Here is a 13,990-nt window from a genome sequence, read left to right as displayed (position 1 = left end):
ATGTCTCATATCAAATATCTTATTTGGGTCAGTACTAAATAAAAAACAACACGCATTTTGTATGATCCCTCTTATTTTAGTAAAATAATTAACATTTTGCAGATTCTGCAAGGTGTATGTAAAATTTTGAGTTCAACTGTACTTAAGATTTTACAGTGCAATTAATCAATAAAGTGTTCTTCAGCACAGCACACTCACACACAGAAGGCAGTCCTCAGTACTACTGATACTGTAGCGACACCGGTTGTTAACTTTTAAATGCATGCATCATTATGCAAACACACGAGGAGAGTTTTCAGCATGAAAGATCAACGTGCATATTGATTTCCCTCCATTACAGACTGTGACAAGATGATTGACAGGGCAGTTAAAATGGTGACAGGATGACCGTAACTAAGCAACAGAGTGGTCCATTAAAGATGCAGTTGAAGCAGTACATCCCAAAGCATGCCTATATTTCTACTACACACTTAAAATGATGTACTCTGTCTCCACAAAAAGAGTACATACCTTTAAGGCATAGTATAAATAAGTGAATTAGGACAGTGTGCTTTGCTGGGTTTGGTGAATGTAGCTTGAAAGCAGGAGAAGTTACATTTAGACGTTCAGACAGTATGCTGACTTGAGGGGACTCAGAGATGTGTAATTTATAATGGAAGCCTCCTTGAGGTCAGGCACTACTGTCTACATTTCATCTTTAAAGTCAATATTAAACAGTGATTTTGTGATGTTTTCTTACTAGTGTTGGGCGATATGCTCAATTTTCATATCGCCCTATCGTCAGCCTGAGAGATCGCCGATACACGATACTATCGTGTTAATTTAATTAATTATCTATGTACTAAATTCCTTATTCGTTTTGTAAAGGTAGACTTTCTTTTGGCATATGATTAAGTTGTGCGTGTACAGAGCGCTATCTGCCGGAGTTGTTCAAGTTACTTTCGGTTTCATTCTCTGCTATCGTCCGTGAGTGAGTTGTAAATGTGCGTGCCAGAATGTAAATGAATGAATCTTTCTTTACCCGTCATATTGCGAGTATGTTACCGCTGTATGTCTGACCGTTATCATCAGGTGATGGTGTAGTTCAGTTCATATTGAATTAGGGATGTTAACCGATGACCGTTTGACCGGTGGTTGACCGTATCAACGTTAACCGGTCAAAGTTGTCGGTAGTCGGTTAAAAAAAAAGTGCCGGTGCGTCTTTTACGCATTCTGAAGGTGCCTGTTTTATCCATTGGTTTTATCATGTTGCAGTCTATTAGGCAACATTCCGCATAAGATGGGCTTAGATTTGGAAATACATTACATCTACATTTCAGTGGTAACCGATAAGGTGATGATGATCATCATCTTTCTTTATTATGGTTAGCACTGTTACCTCAACTAAAGCGGCGTCTCTTCGGAGCTGTCATTTTCTTAAATGAGCCGTGGCAATGTTTCAAATGAGCTTCTAACCAAAACAAACGTCTTTATTTTCAAAGCGGTCACCTTGTACCCAAACCATTTGAAACTAAGGAGCCATTTGTCCTACGATTACATACAACAAGCTCTTCGGCGCCGCGTTTGCGGGACTCATGTTTCGCGCTGTAGTGGATTTTAAAAAAGTGACGTGAGTGGCTGTGTGTGTGTGTGTGTGTGTGTGTGTGTGTGTGTGTGTGTGTGTGTGTGTGTGTGCGTGTGCGTGTGTGTGTGTGTGTGTGTGTGTGTGTGTGTGTGTGTGTGTGTGTGTGTGTGTGCGGGAGGCAGAGCGGCAGAGAGATGCGACAGAGTTGCGAAATTGCAGGCGCGGCTCGAAATGGCTGTTATTTCAAATAGCGTACCATATTAAACTAATCGGTTAACCGGTTTCAACCGGCTAATGAGGCTCGGTGGTCGGTCAAGAAATTTTTTAGTTTTCGCCATCCCTATATTGAATACGGAGAAGTGATGCGCGTGTAATTCACGTGCGTATGTTTAGCGCCATCTGATCGCATCGTAACTCTAATTAACGCCTATAGACGTTACTGAGACGAATGTTTATGTTTACTATATACAGACTGATTATGATACATCGTAATTAATTCAGCCTGAACCAGGTTTTACTACCTCTGTTATCCTAATGACTGCAATGCTAATATAATATAACACTCCCTTTAGAATCTACCACCCTACTGTATGATGAAAATCTCCCATTTTCACTGCACGAGGTGCGTTAAGGCGCTGTGGCCTCTCTATGCGTGTGTTTATACCGCGGCAAGTTTCTGAAGCATCCTAGAACAGACTTTTTGTGCTGCATTGCTAAAGTTAAGTTCTTTGTTGACGGATAATAATAATAATCGTCTAACTATCGTCAAAGGCATCAGCAACAGGCGATATCTCTGACTATCGTCGATACACGATACTATCGTCTATCGGCACAACCCTATTTCTTACTGAGCACAAATTGATATTCAACAGGAAATCAAAAGGGGGGTCAAATGCTGTTATGCATGTTAAGTTATTTACACTGTTAGAGAGTTGGATTCTCATGCTAAACATGGCTAAAGTTTCAAAAAACGATTTGGACGTATAACAATATTTCTGTGCTGAATACACACTTCCGGGTTTCTTACAAGTTTCGTTTTTTTTTTTTTTTTTTTTCTCTGATCATGACTCTTCATGACGTCCTGAAGGGTGGAACTCCTTGTATGGGCATTTCTACTGGAAGAGCGCGTCTGCGCACACATAGACCAGAGCGAGAGCAAGAGCACATCCATCAACGTGCTTCATTCGGCTGCAGCACTGCCACACGAGACTCACTCGGGAAGAAGGTCTCTAAGGAAGTGTGGTTTTGGTTGTAAGGCAAAGATAACCTTGCTCAGTTTCCTGAAGAACCCAGGGTTACGTGAACAGTGGATGATGCAGTTTGTTTTTCCAGGGCAGAAACTGAGTTTTGCAAGTGTATTTGTTGACAAACGTTTTATAAACAAGGCCCAGTTCAACGCTGGATTTGCACATGGTTTGATACTGACAGATGGAGCAGTCCCAGCTATAAAAGACCCCGGTCATGATTCAGAACTGCAGATGGTAAGTGAAACAGCATCAAATGTCTGTGTTTTGTTGGCAATCGGCACACGTTGTCGTCAATCGTTAGCTCCGCCCACGGCGCGCCTCCAGGAGCTCGGCTGTTTTCGGAGAGAATCGTAAAGCTGTATCTTTCTTTTGTAAATATGATAAAACTAAAGACTTTTTGGAGATATGAAGGATGCATAACTATTCTATAGCAACTCAAGACTAACATAAAATTGGGTGAAACTGTGTGTAAGGCCTCTTTAAGCTATGAACTTTGTAACTAAGTGAAGTAAACAGAGTCAAATTGTACAGGTCTTACAAACCCGTACAGTTTGTCATTTGTGACCCTGGACCACAAAACCACATGACATTGAGAATAAATCAGCTTTCCATTGATGTATGGTTTGTTAGGATAGGACAATATTTGGATTTTGAGATATAACTATTTGAACAGGCGCAAAAAAATAAAATAAAATATGGAGAAAATCACTTTTAAAACTGTCCAAATGAAGTTCTTAGCAATGCACATTACTAATCAAAAATTAAGTTTTGATATAATTATGGTGGGAAATTTACAAAATATCTTCATGAAACATGATTTTGGGCATAAAAGAAAGATTTATAATTTTGACCCATACAATGTATTTTTGGCTATTCATACAAATATACCTGTGCTACTTAAAGGAGTAATTCACTTTCAGAACAAAAATATACAGATAATTTACTTGCCCCCTTGTCATCCAAGATGTTAATTTCTTTCTTTCTTCAGTCGTTAAAATTTTTTTTTTTTTTAACATTTCAGGATTTCTCTCCATATAGTGGACTTCTATGGTGCCCTGAGTTTGAACTTCCAAAATGCAGTTTAAATGCAGCTTCAAAAGACTCTAAACGATCCCAGCTGAGGAAGAAGGGTCTTTTCTAGCAAAACAATCGGTTATTTTCTAAACAAAATGACAATTTATATACTTTTTAACCTTTTTAACCCACAGAAGTCCACTTTATGGAGAGAAATCCTGAAATGTTTTCCTTAGAAAACAGAATTTCTTTTTCAACTGAAAAAAGAAAGACATGAACATCCTGGATGACAAGTGGGTGAGTACATTATCTGTACATTTTTGTCCTGAAAGTGAACTAATCCTTTAAGACTGGTTTTGAGGTCCAGGGTCACATATAATAAAAGGTTTGTGCTTTCACCCTTCACTGCTGTGTTATAGTTACACAACAGACTCAAGTTAATCTCCACAAGTGTTCTCAATACACAAACAACAGCAGTCCACTGTTTGCCTGAAACACTATCAGATTGTGCTGTTGATACAGAGTTAACAACAAACAAAGGACATTCAGGAATAGAAAGCATTTCCATATCCCTCATTATTTGCATCTGGCAAGAACAAGTGGTGCCCTGTGCCGCGGTGAAAACCTCTCGCGGTCTGGATTGGTGTCAGTTGAGGAATACTCACTCTCCTCCTGCAGACGAGCCATTATCTGAACATCGGTCAGATCCTGAAGTTTATAGCCCATGGAGATGGAGTCATCTGAGGTGCTTAACTCACTGTCAACAGACGACTGTGAGCTGAGAGTGGAGTGGACACCCATGTGACCTGTAAACAACAAAAAAACACAATAAAATTTTACTCAAATTCAAATGCAAAATGAATAATAATGAATAAAATAATCGTCAACAAATTAGATCGAGTTATTGGGTGTGCACACTTTGCATAGAAAACATACACCAATCATGTCACTTTCAAGCTGTGAATAAGACAATTCTACGGACAAAACACATCTGAAAATACAGAACTATTACGTTAATCCTTTGTTCCACATAATCAGTGGCATACTCCACACTGACACAATAACTAGATTTGTTTTCATATTTGTATATTGTTAAAAAAAAACAACACTGGGCAAGATTCTGTTATGTTTTTTTAATAAACAAGGAAATAAAACAATGCTTTTTAATTAAATTAATTAGATTTAATTATTTAAAATATTTGACTGATTCAAAAGATCAGATGAAAAACCATCAGCAAAACCATTTCATCTGTAGAGGTTAATAAAAACTTTAGGTTGGCTTGAAAGTTTAAAGCAGCTGTAAAAGCTTTTGGACTTTATATAGATAGATTAGATTATTTGCATGTTGCTAGCATGATTAGAATGTAGCTAGCATGATTCTAACATTTTTCTAGCATGTTTTTAGTATGTTTCTAGCATGATTAGCAAATTACTAGCATGTAATTTACGAGTTTCTAACATGATTAGCAAGTTGCTAACATGTTGCTAGAATGTTTCTAGCATAATTAACATGTTACTTGCATTATTACCATGTCATTAGCACATTATTATAGTGTTTCTGGCATGATTAACAAGTTAGTAGCATGTCATTAGCATGTTTCTGACATGATAAGCAAGTTGCTAGCTTGTTTCTAGCATTATTAGCAAGTTGCTAGCACGTTTCTAACATGTTTAGTAAGTCTCTAGAATGTTTCCAACATAATTAGCAAGTTGTTAGCATGTTTTTGACAAGATTAGTGTTGCTAACATGTTTCTAGTACGATTAACAAGTTGATAACATGTTTTTAGCCTGACTAGCAAGTTGCTAACATGATTAGCAAGTTACTAGCATGTCATTAGCATGTTTCTAACATAAGCAAGTTACTAGCTTGTTTCTAGCATTATTAGCAAGTTGCTAGCACGTTTCTAACATGTTTATATCATGATTAGTAAGTCACTAGCATGTTTCCAACATAATTAGCAAGTTGCTAGCATGTTTCTAACAAGATTAGTGTTGCTAACATGTTTCTAGTACGATTAACAAGTTTCTAACATGTTTTAGCCTGACTAGCAAGTTGCTAGCATGATTTGCAAGTTACTACCATGTCATTAGCATGTTTCTAGCATTATTAGCAAGTTGCTAGCACGTTTCTAACATGTTTTTAGCCTGACTAGCAAGTTGCTAGCATGATTTGCAAGTTACTACCATGTCATTAGCATGTTTCTAACATGATTAGCAAGTTGCTAGCACATTTCTAACATGCTTCTATCATGATTAGTAAGTCTCTAGCATGTTTCCAACATAATTAGCAAGTTGTTAGCATGTTTCTAACATGATTAGTTGAACATGTTTCTAGGCTGACTAACGAGTTGCTAGCACATTTCTAACATGTTTCTAGCATTAAAAACAAGATGTTAGCATGTTTCTAACAAGATTAATGTTGCTAACATGTTTCTATAATGATTAGCAAGTTGCTAACATGTTTCTAGCATGATTAGCAAGTTGCTAACATGTTTCTAGCATTAAAAACAAGATGTTAGCATGTTTCTAACAATATTAATGTTGCTAACATGTTTCTGGTACGATTAACAAGTTTCTAACATGTTTAACATGTTTTTAGCCTGACTAGCAAGTTGCTAGCATGTTTCTAGCATGATTAGCAAGTTGCTAACATGTTTCTAGCATTATAAACAAAATGTTAACATGTTTCTAACAATATTAATGTTGCTAACATGATTCTAGTACGATTAACAAGTTGCTAACATGTTATAACATGTTTTAACCTGACTAGAAAGTTGCTAGCATGTTTCTAACATGATTAGCAAGTTGCTAACATGTTTCTAGTACGATTAACAAGTTGCTAAAATGTTTTAACATGTTTTTAACCTGACTAGCAAGTTGCTAGCATGTTTCTAGCATGATTAGCAAGTTGCTAACATGTTTCTAGCATTATAAACAAAATGTTAACATGTTTCTAACAATATTAATGTTGCTAACATGATTCTAGTACGATTAACAAGTTGCTAACATGTTATAACATGTTTTAACCTGACTAGAAAGTTGCTAGCATGTTTCTAACATGATTAGCAAGTTGCTAACATGTTTCTAGTACGATTAACAAGTTGCTAAAATGTTTTAACATGTTTTTAACCTGACTAGCAAGTTGCTAGCATGTTTCTAGCATGATTAGCAAGTTGCTAACATGTTTCTAGCAATATTAATGTTGCTAACATGTTTCTAGTACGATTAACAAGTTGCTAAAATGTTTTAACATGTTTTTAACCTGACTAGCAAGTTGCTAGCATGTTTCTAGCATGATTAGCAAGTTGCTAACATGTTTCTAGCAATATTAATGTTGCTAACATGTTTCTAGTACGATTAACAAGTTGCTAACATGTTTTAACATGTTTTTAGCCTGACTAGCAAGTTGCTAGCATGTTTCTAGCATGATTAGCAAGTTGCTAACATGTTTCTAGCATTAAAAACAAGATGTTAGCATGTTTCTAACAATATTAATGTTGCTAACATGTTTCTAGTACGATTAACAAGTTGCTAACATGTTTTAACATGTTTTTAGCCTGACTAGCAAGTTGCTAGCATGTTTCTAACATGATTAGCCAGTTGCTAACATGTTTCTAGCAATATTAATGTTGCTAACATGTTTCTAGTACGATTAACAAGTTGCTAAAATGTTTTAACATGTTTTTAACCTGACTAGCAAGTTGCTAGCATGTTTCTAGCATGATTAGCAAGTTGCTAACATGTTTCTAGCAATATTAATGTTGCTAACATGTTTCTAGTACGATTAACAAGTTGCTAACATGTTTTAACATGTTTTTAGCCTGACTAGCAAGTTGCTAGCATGTTTCTAGCATGATTAGCAAGTTGCTAACATGTTTCTAGCATTATAAACAAAATGTTAACATGTTTCTAACAATATTAATGTTGCTAACATGATTCTAGTACGATTAACAAGTTGCTAACATGTTATAACATGTTTTAACCTGACTAGAAAGTTGCTAGCATGTTTCTAACATGATTAGCAAGTTGCTAACATGTTTCTAGTACGATTAACAAGTTGCTAACATGTTATAACATGTTTTAACCTGACTAGAAAGTTGCTAGCATGTTTCTAACATGATTAGCAAGTTGCTAACATGTTTCTAGTACGATTAACAAGTTGCTAAAATGTTTTAACATGTTTTTAACCTGACTAGCAAGTTGCTAGCATGTTTCTAGCATGATTAGCAAGTTGCTAACATGTTTCTAGCAATATTAATGTTGCTAACATGTTTCTAGTACGATTAACAAGTTGCTAACATGTTTTAACATGTTTTTAGCCTGACTAGCAAGTTGCTAGCATGTTTCTAGCATGATTAGCAAGTTGCTAACATGTTTCTAGCATTATAAACAAAATGTTAACATGTTTCTAACAATATTAATGTTGCTAACATGATTCTAGTACGATTAACAAGTTGCTAAAATGTTTTAACATGTTTTTAACCTGACTAGCAAGTTGCTAGCATGTTTCTAGCATGATTAGCAAGTTGCTAACATGTTTCTAGCAATATTAATGTTGCTAACATGTTTCTAGTACGATTAACAAGTTGCTATCATGATTAGCATGTTGTTTACATGTCATTAGCATTACTGAAAAGTTACTAGCATGTTTCTAGCATGATTGTCAAGTTCATTCCGTCAATGTAAGTCTATGTAAGATTATGTTTTTTAATCTTTAATATTGTGAAAGCTATACATCAGATCAGTGTGAAGAGCTGAGTTTGGTGGTTCTAGTTTGAAAGCTCGAGGAGGAGTAGCATTCAGAATTTTAGTCTAAGAAGAATAATAAAAAGCTTAAGTCACAGATCAGTGGTTGGCTTTCTCAAGTCATCTTAACAAGTCGCATCCAAAAGTGTACGAGTTTCACCGTTCTGTTTAAAAAACTAAATAAAGAAATGATTTCGACGCCCAGCCCTAGTACTGCATATCACACTGAAGCAGCAAAGCAATTAAAATGATTTTAACGAGGTTCATTAAACAGCAGAAACTCATGCAGAGGCAGTTACTCATGACGACAGCTAACACTGCAGAACAAACAGGTTTTTAAACACACAGATGAAGACTACACAGGAGGAGTTGCCACAAATGTTTGCCAGACACCTCATGCATGAAACCTGATGCTGTCATCTGCTGTATGTGTACTCAACACACAGAGCCACAGCCGCTCGCTCCACAGCAGTGCTCTCCTGTGTGTGTGTGTGTGTGTGTGTGTGTGTGTGTGTGTGTGTGTGTGTGTGTGTGTGTGTGTGTGTGTGTGTGTGTGAATGGGGTTAATGCCATACCTGAGCTGCCAGAGGTTAGTAGTGTTTTGTTAGTTGATTTGAGGTACCCAGCAGAGGAGGACGCTGAGACGCCAGCCTCACTGGCCTGAGATGGGCTGCTGTACACGTTCTTCCATCGAGACGCTACAAAACACACAAGTAAAATAATAATGTTAGCACAAGTCTAAGAACTATGAATGCAATACTGATTTTTAATCAACATGAGGGCGAGTAAATACTGAGTGATTAGTCACTTTTCCACATGCAAGGACGAACAAACTTCCATTTGACAAAAGTTAAGAGCGAACATTAGTAACAATCAGCATTGGACATCAAAGACTTCACAGAGCAAACATCACAACAGAAAGAAACACAATGTTGACTAAGTAAATATGCATTTTGATACTTTTGCAATTTATTATTAGTCATAAAATACATAACATTATTGGTATTTTAACATTTGTGTCCACGGAGCACAAAACCAGTCTTAAGCAGCACAGGTACATTTGTAGCAATTAGTGTTGTCACGATACTGGAATTTCTAACTTCGATACGATACCTTGAAAAATATCGATATTCGATATTATTTTTGATACCACAGAGAAAAAAACTGCCACAATATTAATAATTTAAAGATAAATATAGTCTAGAACATGACAATGATGTACATGCATATGTACACTGCTACAGCCCTGTTCAGCTTCTTAACTTCATTTGAGTTTGAGCTTCAAACTTTATTTGCTGTTCAAATACAACTGGTGTAGGTCGTGAACTTTTTCTTTTTCTTTTTCTTTTTAGACCACACAATTAACTAAACTATCTAACTAATCTTAGAACTTAAGTTAATGGTAAAAGATATTTGTTGGTTAACATGAATAAACAATGGAACATACTTTCAAAACATTTATTAATCTTAGTTAAAAATTAATTTAAATCTATAATTTACTACTGCATTAACTAATTAAAATCCAAAGTTATATCTGTTAATATTTTTTATTGGACCAGAGCTAACATGATCCGTTGTATTTTTATTACCTACCGTTATCAAAGATTCAAATATTCTGTAACAAATGCATTGCTCATCGTTCATAAATGCTGGTTAATACATTAACATTATTTGACGAACAGATTTTAATGCCGGATTCATAATCAACGATCCATGCAAGCAAACAAGCGTGCATCACACGCGAAAAAAATGCTCAGTGTCTCACTGGATAGACATTAAGACAAATCACAGAATTTAAGTAATGTTAACTACAACTATAAAAGGCAATCTTATTTAATGATTCATAGTTCTTCTTTATATAGATCCAGGTGTCTGTCTTTCAGGTGCTTTGCGAAAAAAAAACTAACTTTCCAGTCCTGTCAGTCATACTGTGCTGGTTGCGCGCACTCTTCAACTACACGCTAATGTACCATGGTAACAGACCTTAACCCTCAAAATGCCACTTTATTTTCACTGTGTTTTTGTAATGTATTTCTAAATGACTGTGGTCTCGTCACATACCAACTTATTAACAAAAGCTATTTTGGAACTGCTACCTTACCTTTACCTGTTACCTTATACCTCATACAATCATCTACATGTCTGTCTATTTGGAAGTTAAGGCTATATGTAGTGCATTTGTGGGTGTTATTATAGCACAATTCTTAACACCTTACTTCGGACCTCACTAATTTTCAGACCCTGGTTACGGCCTTGAAAGGATCTATTCCTATTACGGTTTCATCATGACTTAAAGGACAGATTCATGTTGTGACAGATGCTACAGAAGCGGAAACTACAGTAAATCAGCAGTGTGCATTGCAGAAGCAATCTTTCTGAAGTTCAGTGACGCGTTATAAAGCGCTCTGACCTAAATGTAAATCATCTGAATCATTCTGTGTTTATGTGTATAAAACAAACATCAGTTACATGACCATAAAAATTTTTCTATTGCACATGAATTTATTCACATATGTTATAAAGTTTCCATACTTTGGTCCAGCCGGTTGATGAGCGTCCGACAGGCGACTTCAGTCTCTGGACTGGGATGATCCAGAACTTTCCGACACCATTTGAGCGGCGACTCAGGCCCCTGTTCAGCCACAACCTGCTTCTTTGGTGAAACGTACAACCTAAAGACAGCAAAACAGCACACATTTACAAAACAATAAAGACACAGAACCTGTAATTATGAACATCAATCATGTCACTAATATGCCATTATAATATATGGTTTGAGATAACAACTTTGATTAGTATTTTAATTTTACACAAATACAGAGATGCACAATCTTGTGTCTCTGAGTAGAGTGTTCTTCTGCTCCACAGTCTGAGCACCTGAAGAAATCCCTCTCCAAAACTAACACTGACTCAACTTATTATCCCAGAGCTTCCTGTTCCTTTGCTTGATTGTTGCTCAAATGTAAACAGAAGGGGAATCAAACAGTCTTTTATGTGGGACAGACAGTATTTACTGTAACAGATGCTTGAAGTTTTTGTGAAGCGCCCATCCATCATGTGCATCTGTGTCGATAAATGCTGCTCTGATGGAGTTCATTCTCTCTCCGGACAGACACAAACATTCATTTCCTCTAGAGAGAGAATTTAACAATGGCAAAAAGATTCCTGGTCCTATTTAAACACTGTGGACTGGACCGCTTACTTGTTTGAAAGACTGTCAGCATTCAAAAATGATCTTACAAGAATCATACGTCTCTTTCACTGCCATCAAGTCAAAAAGCTTGAGAACACAATACGATACTGCTGCATATTTGTAGATGCAATGTGTCATTTCTGGAAGTGTACAAATAATGACTGTGTTTCAACCGGTTTCTCAAACACTCCTCGGTCCTCAGGAAGTCTGTTTAAAAGGGTGGTCCAATGCTGTTTCATGCATGTTAAAGGTGACATATTTTACACCTTTCTGGAGGTTTATTTTAGTTGCTGATGTCCTTAAGGCTGATGATACACTGGGCAACTTTTTGAGCAATGTTGCCGGGCAACTTTGGCAAATGTTGCCGTCAATGGGCAACCAGGTGAGATACAGGGCCCACGATTGATCTAAATTATCCAGATCTGTTACCCATTTTCAAATGCCCAAACAATATTGCCAAAAAAAAGTTGCCCAATAAAATTGCTCAAAAAGTTGCCCCGTGTATCATCAGCATAAGAATATATATTTGCGGTATAAGTGCCAAAAACCATTTCAATATATTTTTACAGCTCCTCTCTTAGTAGCTCTGTCAAGAACAGGTTGATTTTAGTCTGAATAATTCATACTCATGAGTCTCTCTTCTGATTGGCCTGTTGTTTCTGAGTGACACACAGCCAGGCCAACCACAGGTAACTACGGTCATGTATGCTGTAGCCTGCTGTGATACTCAACAGGATGTTTCAGATTGATTCAGCTATCCGTGCTGAAGTGTATCGCCAGTTTAGTTTCAGTTTAGTGGAAAGGTACGTGTCACGTTATACATCACATTTTCCGGAATCGCTGTGTAAAAGAGGCTGAAGTTGACGTGTCACTGGTTTTTTATATTAATGTTGTTCAGAAGCCTGTGTAATGATGTAGTTTCCTGACATCCATCGACTGAACAGAGTTTTCTCGACTTGTTTCAGTGTTGCTCAACAATTGCATGGCATTAATGTTGTCTGTGGGTTTGGCAAAAGGAGCGTGGGACGGTGGTTGGTGCTCAGGGTGGTGACTAAAGTAGTTTGAACTAGGGCTGTTCGATTATGGCATCATAATCACAATTATTTAACACGATTATGACTGGGTCCAAAACTTTATATTAGTGATTAATTTAAAGTTGGCAATACAACAGAAAAAAAAAAGTTGTTGTTTTTTTAAATACTGAATACTTTTATGCAAGTCTAAAGTAGTTCAACAATACTACAGAAATTTAATGTAATTATTTTAATGTAAAATAAAACAGCATCTTCACTGTAAGAATTAAACATGCTTTGTTTCTTATTAAAACTACAAAAGTCGTTCATTCAAGAGCAGTGAGCGATTTTTCTCTTTGCATGTTTACATTTTATTAATATTAAGCACTAAGACGGCAGAAGAAATATTATTTGTTTCCACTTTAAGCGCCACACGGATCCAATATACTGTCTCAACTGTTTATGATCAATTAAGACATAACTGACAAGGGTTTACATAAATAATCACTAAACGCCTCATTTTAAAATATTTTTGCATGTATTTGACTGTTTAGACGCACACTTTGAGCTAAAAGATAGCTTTACATGTCCGTGTCCTGCTCCGTCTTTAAGCGCATACACAGAACAGCACAAGTTCTCTTTCTCACTTTTGAAAACACAACATCAAAGAAACATTAATAAATCAAGACGTCCAGTTTTATGAAAGTCACATTACATGATTTTGCTGATTTGCATGTGAAATTAGGCGAAAGCGCACCACTGGAAAGGGGGCGGAATAGGGCGCAATAACCGTTTCATCTCAATTACTGTATTTTCATGATCGTTTGAAGCCGAAATCTAAATCGAAACTGAATTTCGATTAATTGCACAGTTCGAACGTCACGTTTTTACGGAAGTCACAGCGTCTTGTGAAAAGTTTCGGAAAGTTTTTTTCGATCATGACTCTTCATGACGTCCTGAAGGGTGGAACTCCTTGTATGGGCATTTCTACTGGAAGAGCGCGTCTGCGCACACATAGACCAGAGCGAGAGCAAGAGCGCGCCCATCAACGAGCTTCATTCAGCTGCACTGCTGCACGAGACTCACTCGGGAAGAAGGTCTCTAAGGAAGTGTGGTTTTGGTTGTAAGGCAAAGATAACCTTGCTCAGCTTCCGGAAGAACCCAGTGTTACGTGAACAGTGGATGATGCAGTTTGTTTTTCTGGGGTGTGTT

The 13,990-nt window shown here is 36.7% G+C and overlaps 1 protein-coding gene across 3 annotated transcripts in view; it reads right to left on the bottom strand.

The window, feature by feature from the left end:
* LOC141288606 (SLAIN motif-containing protein-like) overlaps positions 1-13,990 on the bottom strand; it is a 40,361-nt gene that overhangs the window by 16,435 nt on the left and 9,936 nt on the right. For all 3 annotated transcript variants that reach the window (XM_073820768.1, XM_073820769.1, XM_073820767.1), the window contains exons 3-5: positions 11,105-11,244; positions 9,148-9,270; positions 4,491-4,631 (exon numbers count right to left, since the gene is read on the bottom strand). In XM_073820768.1, the coding sequence (XP_073676869.1) occupies positions 4,491-4,631; positions 9,148-9,270; positions 11,105-11,244 (404 nt within the window). The remainder of the gene's footprint in view (positions 1-4,490; positions 4,632-9,147; positions 9,271-11,104; positions 11,245-13,990) is intronic.

The sequence above is a fragment of the Garra rufa genome, chromosome 16 (assembly GCF_049309525.1).
Source record: "Garra rufa chromosome 16, GarRuf1.0, whole genome shotgun sequence".
Lineage (NCBI taxonomy): Eukaryota > Metazoa > Chordata > Actinopteri > Cypriniformes > Cyprinidae > Garra > Garra rufa.
Note: the sequence above shows the minus strand (reverse complement) of the source record. Positions and strands in the feature narration are given on the sequence as shown.